At 39.5% G+C, this 21,945-nt stretch overlaps 1 protein-coding gene across 2 annotated transcripts; it reads left to right on the forward strand.

Moving 5' to 3' along the window:
- Positions 1 to 9,056: 9,056 nt before the first annotated feature.
- On the forward strand, positions 9,057 to 20,318 carry tlx2 (T cell leukemia homeobox 2). 2 transcript variants are annotated; one of them, XM_046296605.1, is made up of 5 exons: positions 9,057 to 10,127; positions 15,577 to 15,795; positions 16,408 to 16,645; positions 19,129 to 19,309; positions 19,843 to 20,318. In XM_046296605.1, the coding sequence occupies exons 1-5, from the start codon at positions 9,662 to 9,664 to the stop codon at positions 19,909 to 19,911; spliced, it is 1,173 nt and encodes a 390-aa protein (XP_046152561.1). In that variant the 5' UTR covers positions 9,057 to 9,661; the 3' UTR covers positions 19,912 to 20,318. The 2 variants fall into 2 exon arrangements, with proteins under 2 accessions (XP_046152561.1, XP_046152562.1); XM_046296606.1 differs by having other exon boundaries at positions 16,411 to 16,645.
- Positions 20,319 to 21,945: the final 1,627 nt, after the last annotated feature.

Raw genomic sequence — 21,945 nt, forward strand, 5'->3', positions numbered from 1 at the left:
CAAGCAATGCAGATGTAGAAGCTTTTCTCTGGTCGGTCACTCAAGGCTCTGTAGAGAGGCCAGACCGGATGACACAAGCTATAGCTGGCCATCAACACCTTGAGACAAGGCTTGTCTCAAGTCACAACATAGTCTCAACATCAAATCACAGAACATGTCTCTATACTCTTCCAAAGAACTACCACCAGAGGTCATGTCATGATTCATATGTTTTATTTGTCAAAGAGACTTGTGGTCGATTTTTAGACCAATATTGCATAGCATGTGCCTGTTTCTGTTATGAAAAACACATCATGTACATTAGCACTCTCTCAATATTTTGACAGTTAAAGGTTACACACAGTATTCTCGTTAAAGTTTGACTCCTTAGTTGCTATATACATTTTAGGACTTAAATTAATAATATACACCCATTGATTCTTGAAGTGGATAACTTATGTCTCAAGAGCTAAGTTCAACAGTCATACCCCATCAGAACCCACATACAAGCTGGTTTTACTCCAATGGTTGTAAATAATGTAAGCAAACACTTTAGCCTGAAAACATGGTTAAAACTATCATTTTTGGTATCATGGACGGTCAGTCTTTGCGTCCATAGTTCTGTCTATGAAATGGAGAGTGATTACATTTCTGCAGGCCGTTCCCTCCGCTTTTTACCTTAAACACATTGGTAACCCTTTGTTATTTTTTTAAATTATGGACTTGCTTTAAAGGGACACCTGACAAAATCACTCTGAAAAAACGTAAAGGTGGATGTCGCTAAAAGGGTCAACTCATCCATACATGATTGTCGCCATGGAGCAGTGAGAATACGGAGTACGTTAAATTTGGTTTAAACTAAAGCCATTCAAATACAAAAAAAGATAATACTGGTGCTGGCAAATGGCGAACTATCGGACTGACAGAGGCATGATGCATGGTGGTTATTGCATTGGCTTCATTGTGATTAATAACATCGGAAGGATCCTCAGCTCTTCTTGTCGAGATGGAAAACGTAATTAGCCGGACTGGTTGGCGCTAAGGGCCTCGGCTTGGCTGAGCTCTCATGTTAAAACAGCCAGGCAGCTATAACAGAGATCAACGAGCCAGCATCCACCGTATGAAGTGTACGGGTAATGCATTCTGTTTCTTGACAGCAAAATCCGACTTATTTTAGATTTCCTCTCCCGCCTTTAGCTTTTATTAAAAGCTCTATTGAGCAAATAAATATTGTTGTGCAACAGAGGTCCTTTCGCTTTTTATGAACGACGGCGGCGGAAACGGCCCTGATGTGACAGAGGGCATTGAGGTTGGGAGGGAGAAAGCGACTGAGAGAGAAATGCAGGCAGAGTGCGTTTTCATCTGTCTGTTGGTGCACCTGCGTCAGGCACCTGTGAAATTGATATTATTAATGATAAATGTAGTCAGGGCAATATCCCCACGGCAGCAATGGTCACACTCACACTGACTCACAGGACCCTGCTCCTTTATGCCTTTTATTTTCCCCTCTTTTTCCAACCAAACATACTGTTATCATCGATCCAGCCTCAGAATGTTCTTTATGAAAAATGACTGCACCCTGTTGTATGATCCAGCTGAACTTTAAAAGGTGAGGGGGGGGTAGGCATGCCTACCCTGTTTGATTTGGCTACACCATGTTATATAGCACAGTACCTCAATGTTTTGGCTTCATTTGGTCTACCTGGCATTCCACCTTTTAGTGACACATTTTAGGAAAAATGTTGTGCATGGAAGGCTACATGTTATTTTTTATAATGATTTTATAATACTAATGAGTATTTGAGATCACTGGGTGGCAAAATACAAAACACCACATGAACAACATGATAAGTTGTCATTAGAAGTGCACAACTAATTACCACTACTGTTTTGGTTAACAACTCCAGCTATTAACTGATGGGGAAGACTTTGAGCAGTCATCAATCACTCTCCACGCTCATCATCATAGACAGGGTAAGGAAAACATAAGCAATCAATCAATTGTTTGACTCTGCTTAAGTCTGGGTAATATGGCACATTTATTTAAACTCGATGCTGAGCATACGCCTGCCCCGTGACTCTAAATGACATCCCCATCTTTCCATTCTGTTGTTTCGGCCTGGTTGAAATACATACTTATCTTTTTTAAATAGGGACTTCTTTATAAGGAGAGAGATCGAGAGAGAGGAGCCATGCAGGTTTTCTAATAATGATGTTTTCTCGGGCCTCTGTGGCTATGATGTCTATCACTCTGCTCCATCGCACCCACTTTCCTTCTCTCTCTGAATGGAGAAACACACTGTACATTTAAGGTTCTAAAGGTTCTAACCAAATCGTCCATTGAATTTTCCAAACCACTAGCCTACACACGTTGATGACTCAAACCGTTTTGATTTTAATCAGCTTGAATGGTCATTGTTGCATTCAGCCACCCCTCGTCCTAAAGCGCTATTCTACTTGGTTGAAATCCTATTATGTATTGCATGTTAATTACATTTATGTAATTTAGCAGCTCGGGATTTCCACCTTTCGGTTACAGGCCCAACGCTCTAAACCACTAGGCTACCTGCCGCCCTTCCTCAGATCTGTATAGGCCTAAACCTCGGTCCGCTATGTTCTCCAGACATGGTCCCTCATTTAATGGGTTTTCATAGGGTTTGGGGTATTGCGTATTATAGCTACCAGTTGCTAACACAAGGTCCCTCTCTCCAGCATGCCTCCAGGCCACACTGCTTCAACAGAGCCTGGGGTGGCGAGCTGACAGCCGGCCGGCCGGTGGCTCCTCATTGCGGCGGAGGGAATTAAATTACTGCTCATGCAGCTCAGTTTGTAAACAACACAAAGCCAATGATACGCCCAATTACACTTCAATGCAACGCATGTGTACAACCATGGACTGCCCTGAACCCAACAGGCAGCATATCAGCCACAGCTCAACAAACACAAAAAGTTTGGGATACAATTAATGAAAAAGGGATATGTCAACGTGCTCTAAAAACTAAAACTCACTTTTCTGGCAAATGATACCTGTAGTCTGTGTGGAATTATGTTTCTGCTACACAAAAAAAAAATATCTCACAAAAATATGGATAACAGCCCACTGTTATTTAGGTTATTGAGCCACAACATACATTCTCATCAAGTCCTTGTTGTAGTGTTTGTTATAGAATAAACCCCCAAAACGATCTGCAATTCATTTCTGACCTGTATTGCATCATTATTACAATGCCTATTTGGCTACAGTAAAGCTGATCATTCATTGCTAATACTTTTCTGACGTTTTCTTTGTTTCTGTATATCTGACCAGAAATGTGCAAATATCTTTTTGTTCATTAAAGGCCCAGTTCAGTCAAAAACATGATTTCCTGTGTTTTATGTACAGTATATTTCCACACCATGAGGTTGGAATAATACTGTGAAATTGTGAAAATTATGATAATGCCGTTTTAGTGTAAGAGCTGTTTGAAAAGAATGCCTGGAATTTCAGCCTGTTTTGGTGGGATGGAGTTATGGTCTGCCTGGTGACATCACCATGTGGTAAATTTGTTAATAGACCAATAAGAAAGAGAGTTCCAAACCTCTCTGCCAATAACAGCTAGTTTTCAGTTTTTCCCTCCCCACTCAGTCCACTCCCACACAGTCCTAGCAATATTCTTGCTTGAGAAATGGCACTTTGCTAAGAAGCTATTTTTTGTTGTTGTAATTATTATTATTTTTATTGAAAACCAATTACAGTAAGGTACTTAATTGTTACCCAAATTATTTGATATTGATATAAAAACGGCTACATTGGACCTTTAAGATTTTACAATGAAATCATCGCATTCTTCATTGAGGTAATATTATTTTAGTTGAAGTCATAACCTTTTTTATATACAAAATAATCATTTGATCAAGTCTAAATGAGGTGAATTGCTTACCACCACTCAGAGAGCAATGGGATGGAGAATATGTATCATGTATCTGCACACTTATGAGTCAATCACCCAGCTCCAACTTCTTTGTCAATAATCTATTTGACAAACTGCAAGTAAGTTAAAATTGATTGATTATATCATGGGTAAATTATATGTATCTAAATATCGTGGACTCCAGAGTGGCACAGCGGTCTAAGGCTCTCCATCGCAGCGCAAAAGGCGTCACTGTAGTAGTTTGTTCGAATCCAGGCTGCATCACATCCGGCTGTGATTGGGAGTTGAATTGGGCGGTGCACAATTGGCCTAGCGTCGTCCTGGTTTGCCCAGGGTAGGCTGTCATTGTAAGTAATAATTTGTTCTTAATTGACTTGCCTACTTAAATAAATCTTAAATAAAAAAATAACCAAAAGTTGCCCAGTCTCTAGAATTCACTTTGAAACGAAAAAGTTGAGGTTGGGAGTGAAACGGATATCTAATCGATACTAGAGGTCAACATTTCAGAAACAATGCTGAAATGCTAACATTTCATGCATTTTGCCAAATGTAATAAATGGTTCCAGGTTTCAGAACAAAACACTTAAATGACCAGCATCTGCAATTAAATTTATAAGATCTTTATTTACTTTTAATGAAAGATGCAAAAGTGGGAATTATTAATGATTTACTTTACAATGATGAACTGTTCTGATGAGGAAAACAATGTTGGTAGCTGTATTAGAAAACATCAGTAGCAATAATAATAGGCTATTTATTATTAATATCAATGATAGCTTAATAATAAAAATATGCCTAGTAATAATATGAATACATACATTTATATAATAATAATAATTGAATACTTTTTTAAATTAAAGCATGAAATGTTAAAACAATATAACCACTACAGATCCTACAGCAGTCTTCATGCAATTTGACGAGTGAAAATAATTTGCACAAAAAAAAATCCTACATCCCAATATTGCTGTGGAGACAGTAACAATAGGCCATAATTATCCTCTTCTAATTAGTGGTCCTTCTGTAGCTCAGTTGGTAGAGCATGGCGCTTATAACGCCAGGGTAGTGGGTTCGATCCCCGCGACCACCCATACGTAGAATGTATGCACACATGACTGTAAGTCGCTTTGGATAAAAGCGTCTGCTAAATGGCATATATTATTATTATTATTATTATTAGTGAAGCAAAAGTCACCTTTTCCAGGGCCTTGTCAATTTACGTTATTCAAGATTCTTGAGCCATGCTGGTTCTTGTAGCCTTCGGTCTCTCAATACTCCTGAAGAGCCTGCATCTCAGCGTTTTTCTTTTTTCCCAGAGTGGTCCGTCGACTAAGTCCGGTTACAGTTGTCTGATCTGGGCAGGAGGCGCCAGGTTATCCCCGGGGAGCTGGGAGTCAAGGACTGTAGCTCGAAATGCAGAATAATGTAATTCTATCTGGTCTGAATTCAACCTAATTACAGCAGAAAGCAAAACAGGCAGAGAGCCTAGCGAATGCAAATGGTTCGGGATGACATGCAGGCTCATCAGCGTAATGCACGACATCCTCGAGTGGAGAGCTTTGGAACAGACGCACCAAATAGAGCGAGCCTGCCTGAGTGACAGGAATCAATGCAGGCGCTTTTCTTCCATTTTCCTTCGCCATAACAAAGCTAAACAACATCATATTCTCTATTTTCTTGTGATTATCGAAAATAAAGGCTATAAGAATAGACGTAACAGCAAAGTGATAATAATTACTATATAACAACATAATTATTGAGTGATAGGCTATATACACTATTATTATTCGGCTATTATTATTATACAGCCTGTGCAGGCTGTTATTGGCCTATTATTATGTTACTAGAACCTAATGATAAACCTTTGTACTAATTATGAATATGTTGTCTGCTTTATGATGATTATTACAAATGCAATGAGTCAAGGTATGAATAACCAATATCATAGAATATAGACTTTATATACGGCATCAGCAGCCATCAGTGACTGGTGCACAGAATATATACCTTTAGCTTAAAACGAGCAGACAAGTAAGTGCCTGTGCCCTTACAATGATAACAAAGCCTGTTTTTGTTCCAATTTGACGATTTTTTTCCACAATATTGTTTTATTGCCCTTTCACTGCAGCATTTACATCATAATTTGACATTTTCTTAGAGGACTGACTTTCTATTATGGCTCCTTTTTGTGCAAACTATCGCAGTTGTTTGCAAATCTCTTGAAGCCTTTTTCAGAAACGTTGCACACGCCAGAGGTTGGGGGGTCACTATAATATATCGGGGAACCAACTGTGACAAATTCCTTTTGTTTGTGCTTTGCTGGTACTTTATTACCCAGACGAGCAACACTGCCTGGAGATAACGATTCATCACCGGCTGCATGGAAGCCGCCATAGACATCGCCTCTGGGCAACCAGCTAAGGGCCTTCATATTGCCATTTGAGAAGGGGATTGCACGCAGAGAGCAGCTTGCGAAGGAGGAGGGCGGGGACACACACACATGTGAGGGAGAGGTTGATTAAATTGGTTTAAATCTTAATATGATGCAATCCTTGTCCAAGTTTAACAGAAATATCAGTGATTTTTTTCTGAAGGCAAATGCTTCATCCAGTTTCACGTTTTATTAATGTACCTTAATTCAATTACGGTTTATTGTTTATATATCTTGATCAAAAATGTTGGCTTTGAGTTTTATTCGATTTTTTCGAAACTGTCATTGTTTGCTCTTATTTGTGGATTATTCTATTGTGTTAGAAAATACAGGTTTAACTATGTTTTGCCTGCCTGATTAGTTTCATTTCAGTATGAGCTGGTAATGAGCATAATGAAATGAAACACCAGTTAGGTAGGCTCACGTTGTCAGGTTCAATAACGAGAGAGCTTCTTAGGTTCAAAATAATTAGAACATATGATAAACTAGACATAATTAAAGGCTATATTATGTTGCCTCATTCGAATTTGTTTTGTATTTAACAGGGCTGTGTTTACACAAGTAGCCTTATTCCAGCGTTTCCCAAACTCGGTCCCCGAGACCCCAAGGTGTGCACGTCTCCCCCCCCCCCCCCCTCCCCCAGTGAGACTACAGAGGTGATTCAAATAATCACCTTATCATCAAGCTTTGATTATTTGAATCAGCTGTGTAGTGCTAGGACAAAAACCAAAACGTGCACCCATTGAGGTCCCGAGGACCGAGTTTAGAAAACGCTGCCCTATTCTGATATGTTCGCCAATTATTGACAAAAGAGCTGATCTGATTGGTCAAAAGACAAAACGAGTGTGAAAAGATCAGAATTAGGCTGCCTGTGTAAACGCAGCCTTCATTAGTGACTATAACTCGTTGGCCTATAGATAAGAAACTGGACCGTCAATGAACACCGTTAGGCTCTTTGAAAGATAATTTAATTGAAGTCAATAACAGGGCAAAGAAATGATGCAGTTATGAATGCTTTTCACATACTCCTCTCAATGAGTCCCTCCTCGATAATAAACGCGTCCAGGAGGGTAGAATGTAACAGATGAATCTATAATTGAGATAAGTCAATCAGACTACAGTGTTCTGTTACAATACATATGAGCCAAGGCTACATCAATTATTGGCATGATCAATTAGCCTATAAGGCAATGACGTGTCCCATTCCCATACAATTAGCCTATTTTAGTCAATCAAAATCGTTGTCAAGGTTTATCATAGACCTGCATTACGCTCATTCCGCTAATTCACACTATGCTGCATGTGGGTAGATTTAACTGTCGCGGGGTAAAATGCCACCTTACTATATGACCTTAGAGCTCGCGCAGATACAGCGAGACATCCTCCTTTTGCTCTCGCGGTTTCATTGTGAAGAACGAAAGAGAGAGCCTCTCCAATAACCATTATGTCACCAATTGGATATGTTGTGTGATACATCATGGACGTTTTACACATTCATTTAGCCATAATGACGCATCCATCGCCCACATGTCCAGTGGCATAGCCTGTCGTCGCCAAGGTGATATCAACAGTTAGGCAGTTTAACAGCAATATCGTTCAATTTTACGCGCTTCCAACGATGGCTCTCCAAAATATTCGTCCCCTCTTTATTTTATTCGATCACATTTAAAAACAAACAAAGGTTTACACTACCACCATTATTGTCGCTTCACGTGTCATCGTCCATTATTAATATAGCTTTAAATTCATATAATTTATTTTTATGATTCCCTTTAGCCAGTTTGAGCAGTTGAGAAATATCTTCATTCGCACGGAAGCTGAAATAAGTCCGTAATAAAACGATCATATAATAAATGAGTTTTCCCGGTGTTGCATTTTTATCATGAGTCATTTTTCATGTTTATTAAATGTAGACTGGGCAATCCGTCCTCTTGCTTCAGGCAGAGAACGGTTCAATCATTTATGCCAATCAACACTGTGTTTAGCATTATCAAAGGCAAGCCAGTATTCTATAATGGATCTTATTGGCATAATGTTGGCCTAATATCCATGCACTAGTCTATCTTCGTTTATTTTATGAAACGTTCCATTGAATAGGCCTCATTGCGGGACCATGTTTATGTCTTTCTGAGTTGTTCATGCACAAGTGGACAAGTGCAAGATTCCCAGTTTTCTGTCCGAGATATGTTTTTCTACTTGCATGACGCTGATGGAAGAAGACAATCTTGTCATAATCATGATTAAACAGCCTGCCCTATACTCCAACTTCCCACCTCACTAACGGTTGTCTTCTTGATGTACAGTGTTAATGGTGTGTAATAAGGCGATTTCCATCGGCCTAATGGTAAATTAGTTGAAATTCGGAGTTAGGCTATTTGACTGCTATCAGGCATACAATGAAAGGGCAATAAACAGGGATGTAAAACCCATAGTTACATAGCAATTAAACATAGTTCCATCATGCATGACAGTCCATATCTAATAGGCAGTTGCTCATGTCATCTTTTTATAGTGGGATTAAGGTTGGTGATAGCCTACGCAGCCTAATTAAACACATTTATACATTTGATAGACTGTAATCTATATGTCATACAGCACAGCACAGACTGCTACTGGAAATTGGCTGCGGGTTCTTTAAGAGAAGGGAGCAGGCTACAAAACATTGTCTAACTGGAAATGCGGGGGCCAATGGATGACCGAATGGCACGATTTAGGCAGAAGGGGTGTCTCAGCTGTTGAAATCACTTCAAGACGCACTGTAACAGAGCAATCTTTTCCAATTAATACTCATGTTTAGCACAGTTAACACTTCATTTTGCTGCATCTTTTGATACGAAGAGGTTGAGTCGCAAATGCCCTCTGCTTTTGGACATGTCGTAATAATAATGCCAGAACAGGGCACCAGTATCCTCTTCAAAGGAACTTGGGAATTTCTCAAATTGCGGATTTGGCTGTAAGTAGTCTGGCTAACTATTTTACATGACCAATAGGCTATTAATCTATATCGATTACTGTGATATGTGCAAGCAAATATGTTAAAGGACATGCTACAATGTGATGGATATGCATTTTAAGACTCCCAATCTATCCCGATGGATTATTAACATTGCATTTTAGCCTACTCCGTATCTATGTCTTCGGGACAGATAATGGCAACGCTTCGGTTGGTGTGGGTCGCGCACTGCTCAAGGAAGTATCTTTAGGCTATAACAACCTGAACACAGACGTGGGTATCATTTATGCGCCTGATACTGCGACAACACGGAAAACAAATATAGAGCATACTTAAAAAAAAAAATCAACATATGAGTCGTTTTGAGACGCTAACATCAATACAGCAATGGAGAACACTGGGATTGAAGAGGTTAACCAGACACACCAGCAACACGAGCCCATCAACTTTGGAATAGACCAGATACTGAACAGCACTGACCCGTCCAGCAGCTGCATGCTGCCCAACCGAACCAGCGACACGGATTACACGAACGTTTACACCAATGGCTATAACAGCGTCTATAACCCGGCCTGCTCCATGGCGGCTGGGCTCGCTGGTTCCTATAACGTGAATATGAACATGAATGTGAGCATGAACATGAACGTTAACGTAAACGGAGGGAACGCCGGTGGTGTTATCAGGGTACCAGCTCACAGACCCATGCCACCGAATCCCCCACCTCCTAGCCATCCGCCTTGCCTCGCGGCTTGCATCCCCTCAGTGACTTCAATGACAAGTATGGGAAATGCGGCCAACTTCACCTTCCCGTGGATGGAGAGCAGTAGAAGATTCGCAAAAGACAGACTCACTGGTAAGATTCACCTACATTTCTGAGCATTTATGTTCATTTAGACTACAATTCTGTCACAAAATGGGACTATTGCCTCATGGATTTCTCCATAGACATATTCAATATTTTCCAGTGGAAAGGAGGTCCAAACTTAAATGGAATTCATAAAAAGGTCACCTTTAATTGTTGTTTGACAGTTTAACCCACATCATTAAAAGTATGGCATATGCCTAGGATTTTGTTTTTAGCATCTTGACTTTTAAGAAGGCATGGTAGCCAATTTTGTGACAGACTCATTTATCAAACCATATGTGCGACTGGGCATATGGCATGAGGAATTCGATTCCACATCAAGTCCTGTCGGTATCACGTTAGTTCATTTGAAAGGCAAGTGAATACTTGCAGGTATTGTTAATAGTTTATGTCATGTACATTTGTATAATTATATGGGTATAATGTCAACTGTTAAGATTGCGGCTTTCAATCCATATGCATGGAGGGGATAACGTTGATAAATCCCCTCGTCATCCTAATCAAATGAATAGCTCAACATACAAAATGGATGACATGATTTGAAGAGATGACTGTTTTTCCAAATGCAGAACACCTGATTTATTTCTGAATATAAAATGTACAATTGAACACCATCCAAATGTGGTTTAATAATAGCAACATCAGTGTCAATAGGCTATAATAAAACATAATAGATTAACTGTTATGTCTGTGAGTATAGCTGTTGTTTATAGGCTATTATTATTGCTTATTGTAACAGTCTAATAACAATATAACAATTTACTATAATAAAAACAATTAAAACCAACCATTTTCTAGCGTAGTGTTATCATTATTACGTTTACTTTTTGAGGCATAGTAGCTCTGTCTTAGTCATTGCGGCCAATAGGCCTATAGCCTCGTCCAATAATAGGATCTAAATGTAACGATTTATTCTACGGCAAGTCTTTGAGGATGCAGTCCTGCAGGTGGGCTACCTAAATAATTTTGTCTGGACTCTACTGGGCTATTTATAGGCCTAAAGTTGTGTATACACCCAACTAAATAGAGAGAAGATAGCAACACCGTCACTATCAACACCTGACAAGCATGCTATTTTTTTGTGTTTAGCATACACGGGGTTATTTGATATTTCCCTTTCCGCGTTGAATATCATGCCAATAAATGCAAAGCATCAACGCAATTCGTGTCCTAGGTCTATTGAATAACCGCTGTCTTATTTTAATAGAACTATCTTCAACACAGTGTAGAACAATTATCCTGTCTTACGTCCAGCCTAACTGAAAGAAAACAAAAAAAGGGAAAAGAATTGTGACAAATTCTTCACAAACTTTGAAGTATGACATCTAAACATTTAGCAGTTTATTTCGCCCATAAACCATTGAATTGACTTGTCAAGGTAAATTGGATAATATTTCAAATGCTTCACGTCAATTTGTAAACGCTTCTATATCTCTATGACATTGGCAGGTGTAATCAATGATCTATATCATTTACAAAAAGAAGAAGAAGTAATCCAAATATGGTGGCTGTGATTGTGAATATAGGACCTACTGTATAGGTCTGCAGGTCCGGAATCATTTGACCAACGTTTTTCTCGCGTATTAGGATATATGAAAAGTGTCAATTTCTCAAATATTAGGCCTAGCAAAAGCACGACAGATCAAAATATGTTATGCTTATGTCATACTCGTTTTTCACACAGGCTCTGGTGTTTTCGATTAGCCATTACAAAAAGGCACAACACTAAGGGTTGCATGGGCCATGATAGGCCTATTACAGCATAGGCCTACTGTTTCACATTTCATTTCATTTGAGTATTATAGAAAGGGCTAGTAGTAACTTAACTGCCGTGCAAATGAAAACTTAATTCGACGGGCTGGCAGTTCGATGGCCTGTATATTTTAGGCTACGATGACCATAACCTCACCCCCACGCGGCCTAGAAATTAGTTTTCCTGGCATGACGTCACCACCATGAAGATGGAAATGAAGACCATTATGTATTGGCTCGCATTGAATATGAACAATTATGTTCTTTCCTAATGAATGATTTAATCCAGAGAACGATATGTCAACTGTACAATATCTTATGTAAATATGCTTATCAAGTGTATTCATAGTCACAACGGGCCACTTGTTTCATTTGGTTTATCTTTGGTGTTGGTTATAGCCTCATCGTCAACCATCCACTAAGACATTCCTTTTAAGTGATCACTTTTTGTTATCCTTGGTGATCACCATTTGAGACAAATGCCTATGTTTTGAGATTTATTGAAAGTGCTTAAAGTAGGATATAACAGTGTAGCCATTTGTCAACATTGTTTGAGGCATTTATTTTTTAAATCCCACTCCCATCGATTTTCATTTGAGTTAATACTTTTTTATTGTAGCAGAAGGGGCAAATTGTATTTCCACGTTTACAAATAATAAACATTGTAATAAATATGGTATAAAATGTAACTCTTAGTTGCTGGATGGACTTAGCTCAGCAGTCAGCACTTGTCTGTTCAGTTGGCTTAACCTAAATTCATATCTGAAACCGTAAAGCGTTTCTTTGGATGCTTGAAATAGACCTCTCCTTTTTTAAATAATTCCCTCTCATATTGGATTGCAGCGCTGAATTTCACGCAAGTGTCAAAGCAAGTGAAACAGCGAACAGGCCTACGATTGGAGATGTGATATTCACAACAGACCGGACATACTGTATCTGAACATATTGGAAGGCGCTGAAAGGGAATAGCACATGTTTCTATGTTGATTGACTTCTTGGCAGTTGTCAGGTTAATGAAGCAGAGAAGTGCATAAACTGATTTTTCCTCTCAAGTCAATAAACAAAGTTGCTCTAAGTTCTGGAGAAAGGGGCATCTAGGATACTTCAAATCGAAATGTAGGCCCAGAGGAATTTTCATTTTTACAATATCTGCATGTATTGCCATAAAACCTGGTAAAATATTGTAAAATACACACTATAATCTTAAAGTAAGAATGAATGGCATCCATACCGGCAATAATCAATGTATTTTTGAGAATTTAGCATTAGGACGCTGATTAGTGTCTATAGTAAAAACATTATATAGCCTACCATAAAATACATTAATGCCATGTAATTACACAACCACAGATACAGTAACAGATACTACTACCGTTGTACAATGTATAATACGAAGTGATTACATTGTACCTGCTTGAGGTAAGATTATGCCTATACAACTCATTGCATTATTATAACAGTGCTTTATCTTTGTCAGAAATAATGACCTTCCCCGCAAATACATTTATTCAAAGATGGCGGCAGTAATGGTGATGTTGATGGGGAAAGCTGGACAGTTTTCTCGGGAAGTTGCTTCTATTCTCAGCCAGTGTTGCATGGGCAAGTGGCTCTGTTTTGCCTCATAGTGTAATAAATAGCAATATGTTCATGTTACATTTCAATATCCCCGTTAGAATCCTTTATATATATTTATTAGATTGCTACACAGGTAATATCCGCAGTGGGGAGGAGAGGCGCTGTCGCAGAAATGTGTTATTAGGTATAAGTGGTTTTATTATGGGCCCATATTCTCTAAGGTAGAATATTTTTTTTTTATAGCTTATGCTAAATCATATTACCCAGGCATCAGATGTAGTATTCTCCACCATTTCAGTCGTCATCCCTTAGAGCAAAATACATCAGAACAATTCCTGCAATGTGTTCTTGAAAATGTTCTATGCAACATTCAAGTGAAAATAAAATACAACTATTGAATGAAGTGAAATAAACAACAAGATTTCTCTGGTTTGTGAAATTCAGTGACCTCGAGACTTTGAGGGAAATTTGGTCTACCACTCTCTCCATATTGGGTCTTGCCCAGTTATGGGAAATTACAGTATATCTTCAATGAATAACATTATTGTGGTAATTGTCTGTGCATGTATAAACATTCGGACAACAACTTATTGATGTCCTTTGTAATATGGGCTGATTATTAAACGCAATCACATCACATTATAACGATTATTACTGTAAAGAGGCTGAGGGCTAAATTGAACTCACTACCTTGTTCCAGAAAGGGCTGCAGGTTTTGATGACAGACAGGTGTGTTCTGGGCTCTTGGCACACTGCTGCATTTAGTGGGATACTACCACACACTCGGTTCTTTATTTGGAAGCTGGTCATAAATAGGGACATCACAGACAAACTCAAATAAAAACCTATGGCATGATGTATTTTGTTCTACTGTCACATGAATCAGTCAATCATCATCCATAGGAATATTGTTACATTTCATATGGTTTAATTGTTTATTCAGACAATCTTATGTCAGAATTCAAGTTAGGTTGAAGGTGCCCTTTAGCAAGTTTGACTGGGTGGCAGTCTGTTTGCGTGTTACTCTTCGGTTGCATGTGAACGTGCTTGTATGTGCCTGGTCCATTAGCTGGTCCACAGATGGCCTGAAATAGAAGTCTAATGTGGTATTATCTGTACCCAGACCTGCATGTTGAGCCTGGAGCAGACATGCTTACTCCAAATGTGTGACCTATTCATCTCTATCCTCAGGCAAAGAAGGGTTGGACCCTCTCTAGATTAAAAATACCTTTTCAAAAGTACTTGCAGTCAGTGTTTACAATTCAATTACAAATGTACCCAATTTACATTTTGAAATATATATATTTTTGAATCATGTGTGAATCGTTTGTTGTTTGCCATTGATGTTTATAACCAATCAGAGAGGTTGAGAGTGATTTGAAATGATTGTTGAGTGCATTATGTGGTTTGTGTTTCATTAGTGTTTCATCTCATCTCCAAAGTGCCTCAGTGGAAAATTAATTTAGATTGTTCACACTGAATCCAGGTTACTACATTCTCAACACAGTAGCAATGGTCCCCCAGGGCACCTATGGAGATGTTTTATATGCAGTTTGGCTGCTGGTGAGCTCTCAGACAGAACTAGACCAATAAACATACTGTAAAACAACCAGGCAAACAGCTTGTGAGGAACAAGGAAGCCTGCTCCTGATTCCCTTCGACAGAAACGTCTGTTTACATGTTATGGATGTAGATGGGTATAGGACTTGAAAAGGGCTCTATATCCAACATATTATATTACATTTGTGAATGTTCTGTTTACTCATGCCTGACACAATAGACAATATGGTATAAATATTTTACCATAAAATGCTTGAGGTTGGTACTTTTCTTTTGTATTAAGTTTTAATGAGTAAAAAAGTAAACAAATGTAGGTTGTACAGATCACCTAAGTTACTATGTAGAACTGGATAGGTTAGATAGCCGACTGTAATGAACTGGCATCAAACCAAATGTGATACTTTTGGCCTAACCAATCAGCCGAAGGCACTTATTGTACTAAATGACAATCCCCATCTGAGATAAAAGAAATGAGAGGGTACTTCCTGAGTACCCCCACCTGCCCCTCACAGCTCCACATGGGTCCCTGACTGTGTCTCCCTTTCTTTAGCGGAGCAGGCAGAGGACAGACAAGCAGGAGACCCCAGTGGGAGGCCAGGAGCCCCCCCGGCCCTGCCAGGCCTCTGCCCTCTCCCCAAGGGGGACATCGGCAGGGTCCCTACCTGGAGCTCTATGGAGACATTAGCCAAACACTATTACCCTGAACTCGCTCACCTGCGAGACACCGGCCCACTTGCAGACTATCCCTTTCGAAAGGGTACTTGTCCAGGTGAGTCACTTCCCTGGTCTTCTTTCAAATGTGCCTTTCATCTTGGCCTGGTTGGTTTTCTCCTGGTTTCCATCAGGGATGTTAAAAAACCAAAATGCTTAGGTCCATAGGACAAAACTCTGTGTACCGTTTGTACTATATGCGTTAGATATGAGGAAAACATGAATATAGGACCTTTTTCTTTTTTTAACCTTGTAATCATATTACAACGGGTAATAGCCAGTGATGAACCATTAAATGTTGGCTAATTCCTGGTAAAAAAAAGATACATGCTGGAATATTGAGTTGAATTAGGGAAGGACAACAAAATCCCCCATAAAAGATACACAGGTGATCATGCACCAATTTGTAAGTCGCTCTGGATAAGAGCGTCTGCTAAATGACTTAAATGTAAATGTAAAGTATACTAAACCTATGGCAAAGGTATAATATGTCAGAGAAAGTTCTTGCTTGACCACGGTTTGTCTCTGAAAAATGAACATAGTCTCTCTCTCTCTCTCTCTCTCTCTCTCTCTCTCTCTCTCTCTCTCTCTCTCTCTCTCTCTCTCTCTCTCTCTCTCTCTCTCTCTCTCTCTCTCTCTCTCTCTCTCTCTCTCTCTCTCTCTCTCTCAGCAGCCCTTTCGCCCTTCTCCGTGACCCGGCGCATCGGCCACCCCTATCAGAACCGGACACCACCAAAGAGAAAAAAGCCCCGTACCTCGTTCAGCCGAGTGCAGATCTGCGAGCTGGAGAAACGCTTTCACCGGCAGAAATACCTGGCGTCAGCGGAGCGCGCCACCCTGGCCAAGGCCCTGAAGATGACGGACGCACAGGTCAAAACCTGGTTCCAGAACAGGAGGACAAAATGGAGGTAGGGGCCCATTACAGCAACACATTACAGCAACACATTACAGCAACCCATTACAGCAACAAACTTCTAGACGTTCTTCAACACTTTCGGTGGTAAAGCATTTTTAATGGTTCCTTTTATGTCATTCATTATTTCAAGAAAGGATATATTATTTATCAAAACTGCTGTCCATTGTACTTGCTACATTATGATTTAAGCATTATGATGCATTAGACTGAAGTATTATGATACATTAGACTGAAGCATTATGATGCATTAGACTGAAGCATTATGATAGATTAGACTGAAGCATTATAATACATTAGACTGAAGCATTATAATACATTAGACTGAAGCATTATAATACATTAGACTGAAGCATTATGATACATTAGACTGAAGCATTATAATACATTAGACTGAAGCATTATAATACATTAGACTGAAGCATTATGATACATTCGACTGAAGCATTATGATACAGTGGACGGAAGCATTATGATACATTAGACTGAAGCATTATAATACATTAGACTGAAGCATTATGATACATTCGACTGAAGCATTATGATACATTAGACTGAAGCATTATGATACATTCGACTGAAGCATTATGATACAGTGGACGGAAGCATTATGATACATTGGACGGAAGCATTATGATACATTAGACTGAAGCATTATGATACATTAGACTGAAGCATTATGATACAGTGGACGGAAGCATTATAATACATTAGACTGAAGCATTATGATACATTCGACTGAAGCATTATGATACAGTGGACGGAAGCATTATGATACATTGGACGGAAGCATTATGATAGATTAGACTAAAGCATTATGATACATTCGACTGAAGCATTATGATACATTAGACTGAAGCATTATAATACATTAGACTGAAGCATTATGATATATTAGACTGAAGCATTATGATACATTAGACTGAAGCATTATGATACATTAGACTGATGTGGGAAGTGACACAAAATAACTGTGCATCCATTTAAATATGGTATGTGAATTGCTTTGCTTGTGGTGAGCAAGCTTTTGTGATGTGTTATATGTATATACTATATTCCTGTGGTTGATAATGTGCCTGGCCCATTTTTTTTGTTGTGACAGTGAAACACCTTTTTTTGCTTAGCTTATTATATTACTTGTTTTTAGAGGCCAATTCCCTTGACCAATCACAATTAGCCCTGTTCTTAAAAGGCTTTCTGGAATGGTGCTGTCCAAAGATGGCAGCGTAGCCTAGTGGTTAGAGTGTTGGACTAGTACCTGAAAGGTTGCAACATTGAATCCCTGAGCTGAGAAGGTACAAATCTGTTGTTCTACCCCTGAACAAGGCAGTTAACCCACTGTTCCTAGGCTGTCATTGAAAATAGGAATTTGTTCTTAACTGACTTACCTAGTTAAATAAAGGGAAAAAAAGCAATACTGAACCACTTGTCTGAATAGTTCAGTGCATTGTCCATGGCAGAAACTCTTCCCCTAATTCACTCAAACTGTTTTTTTATGGTCATATGAAATAAATGAGTGGACTACTTTATTTAACCTTGATGTCAAACAAGGACCTAAAGGGAATGAATGTAGAAGTAGTTCCTGTTTATCTGGCACACCTTGCATTAAAATGTGTCCTGTAATCCGATCTGGTGGACCATCACCTGATATGGGAAAAGCTGGCACACGACACATTTTAATACCAGGTGTAAGAGTAAAGCCTGAGATCTTATTTCAATAGGTATTTGTATGCAAGGTGTCGACACAGGGCCATGATTTCTATAGAAAGCATCAAGATCTGTTTTGAAGGACAATTAAATGTAATGGTACAGTTTGTATTTTAGTGATCAGTTGCATCTCTGTTGAATTCTGAAATTCAAAACACAGATGAAAAACAGAACGACTAGATGGCATATCATGAATAACCAGGGAATTGGCTAACTCACTTTCCTGATTTCTGAGCTAGTTTTGGTGTGATTTACGGTATTTCCCCATAGTGTGTAGATAGGATGTGCATGAAGGATGTATTTGTGGGACGGCTACGCTAGTAACAAGCATATGATCAAATGAACAGCAACGAAATCGGATTAGGATAATGTAGTTAGCAATAACGTGTGGTTAATGAAAGGAGGATGGTGTGTATGAAACAGCATTTTAGAGGTGTTTTTCTGACCCTGTTGCACATGCAGGCCTAACAATCACATGTAAATACATACAGTATAATATCAATGTGAGAATGACATACATCATTGTTTTCATGAAAATTAAATAATGGTAATCCAAAGAAAATAAGGGTCAAAAAGAAGTAAAATAATCAGGTTATCCATTTTTTTAATGTAGTTATTTTTAACAATACATTATCACTTTGTCGCGGACTGAATACTTGTATTTCAGGAAGTATTTGGCTTTTTGCATTTGAAAGTAGTATTTATGGTGACATACTGTATGAATATTTAGGCACTGTTTTGAAATGGCCCTTTTCCCCACTGTGGAACCAGGAGACAGACAGCCGAGGAGCGCGAGGCAGAGAGACAGCAGGCCAACCGTCTGATGCTGCAGCTCCAACAGGAGGCCTTTCAGAAGACCCTGAGCCAGCCCCTGCAGCAGGACCCCCTCTGTCTGCACAACTCCTCCTTGTACGCCTTACAGAACCTACAGCCCTGGGCGGAGGACAACAAGGTGACCTCCGTCACCTCCCTGGCATCTGTGGTCTGAATGATCGTGTGTGTGTGTGTGGGGGGGGGGGTTGTTTGTGTGTGTGTGTGTGTGTGTGTGTGTGTGCGTGTGTGTGTGTGTGTGTGTGTGTGTGTGTGTGTGTGTGTGTGTGTGTGTGTGTGTGTGTGCGTGTGTGTGTGTGTGTGTGTGTGTGTGTGTGTGTGTGTGTGTGTGTGTGTGTGTAATTCATAATAAGAATATAATAGTAATATTGCTGATTTTTCAAAGGGAAAATGTGGGTGGGCCATTTGTTGGGGAGTGACCACTCATATCTAGATGGATGCATATGAGGAGCCTGAGGCCTTAGCATTCAAATGTATTTTATGTAAAGACTGTTGCATTGTGGGATTGTACAGCAATATGTTTTGGATGATTAAAATTGACATTATATCCTTATTTAATCTGCATACCAACTGCCATTAAGGACAAGGACAAACCTATAGGATATGACGTTTTGTCTATGTATTTCTTTACAAACCACGTATTCTCTTTTATAGATCATATGTGGACTTCTTGGCATGGACAGATATACGTTTAGTTCCACTGAAATGGACTATGATCAATGAGTCTACTAAGTTTTTTTCAGACCTGATTCTCTCAAGTCATTTTCCTACCTTACACTAGATTTTCACTCTCCCTTCAGCTGTCTGTCTAAACAGAGGACGAAGCGAAATCCTCACTACCAGATCACTAACAGACACATCGGTAGATGCCTACCATCAAGACTGTCCTGTTGCCAACAGGGAGCACTGACTCTCAGCCATACGGCAACAAAACTGGATCCCATTCCTTTGCTTTTGACTTTGTACAATGTAGTAATGCATGTTTCAAATATTTCTGTGTGCACTTGGAATTGCCGTTGCAGTCACCAGCCTTCCAGGTGGATCCTTTCCCTGACTGCAGTTTGCAAGTGGTATCTGTTCGAGGATTACTCATAAGGTGTTTTATATTAAATGATATCATGACTTTTTGAAAAGATGATCAACATTGGAAGCCTCTCTTTTGTTGTTGTTCTTTCACCAGAAAGGATAACTGCAACATTTCACGCAATCACACAGTTTCACACGTTTTCATACCTCCTAAAGTAAGTGTCCTCTAATCTATCAACATGATGTTGTTGACTATGCCACACTTATTGGGATCTTTCAGTGTTTCTCATTCATTCCAATATTCCATCCTCATGACGACTTCATCTCCACAGCCAAACCAGCAGGCCATGTTTCACATAACACCAGAAAAGGTTCAACGTTTTGCATAGAGCGCTCTTATCAGTAAAGCGAGAGGTACAATATATGTGTTTTGTTACAACAAAGTTTTTCTGTGAGACAGCTTGGATGCTAGTGATGCACATAAAGTCCGAATCCAACAATTAACCCAACGCAGCGAATTCTCTGGGAAACGAGGCCCAGGAGGGATGTCTTCTGAACAGTTTGTTCTAAAACCATAGACCTTGGGGGTCTGTGATCCACAAATATCCATGTCTACCTAGAGACATTGGACTGTTGTCAACTTCCATTATCATCCATGTCAAGTCAAAACAAAAATGTCCTATCTGGAAGTACAACACACTGCTAATCTAGATCGATCTCTAGGGTGGGGCATTTTATAACTGCAGTTTTCTTGTTTGTAAATGAGGCTTCACTCTCTCTACTTCGCGTAGATCACAGATGGTTGCCTACACCAGGAAGTAGTACTATTCCATTGTGTAGTGTTCCCTTGTTGTACTGTTTACAAAAAGCCCAGAAAACACCCCCTGGAACTCAACGTTAGAATCCTGGCAAAATCTCACGTTCAACCACATCCATTTTCTGGTGATATCAACAGCATCAGTCTACCCAAATTGTACGATCTCCATAGTTCAAAACAACTGTCTGCCACCCTTTCTGCACGGAGACTGCATGTTTTGTCGGTTTAGAGGGTGTCTCGCCTGGTTGAGATCCTGTCAATTGCAGGCAGTTGTCCAGGTGACGCCTACTCAACCCCCATTTCCTCTGCCCAGACCATGGGCCTCTTTCATCCTGCTGTCTCAGATGCCATTAAGACGTGACTTGGCCCATTTTACAAAAATACCTCATCCTTACTGTTTTCAAAATCGTGCATTGTGTTTTGCTACAGGTGCTTAAAAACTTTTTTTCCTAAAGCTGAGTATGTTTTTTTACCCTTTCCACTAAAGCGCCTTACCCGTATCCAATAAAATGTCACCACACTAGAACAAGAGGTTCAAAGTGCATCAGGATTCCTATCAGGTACTCTGTTTTCAATCAGGGCACCAAAACACCACGACACATCACATGTTAGAACTGCGACTACCCTTTTCTGTTAATAAAGATTCCCCTTTTCCAGTTTCTTAAAGTGTATCGAAAGCAAAAAAACTATATGGTCAGTTGTGATTTTGGATCCATTTACAGTCAAAAAGTATATAAAATACTTCCTTTGGATACCATACCAGCATTCACCCAACCTCTTCAGCTGCCTTTGTGTGAATGAAACCTGTGACGAGTTAAATACATAAACAAGTGGTTCACACTCAAAGAGAAGTATCGAAGACCTCTACATTTTCCAATTGGTTCCAACACTCAATCTGTTGAGAGTGTGAGAAG

This window comes from Oncorhynchus gorbuscha, linkage group LG13 (genome assembly GCF_021184085.1).
Source record: "Oncorhynchus gorbuscha isolate QuinsamMale2020 ecotype Even-year linkage group LG13, OgorEven_v1.0, whole genome shotgun sequence".
In the NCBI taxonomy this organism is placed as follows: domain Eukaryota; kingdom Metazoa; phylum Chordata; class Actinopteri; order Salmoniformes; family Salmonidae; genus Oncorhynchus; species Oncorhynchus gorbuscha.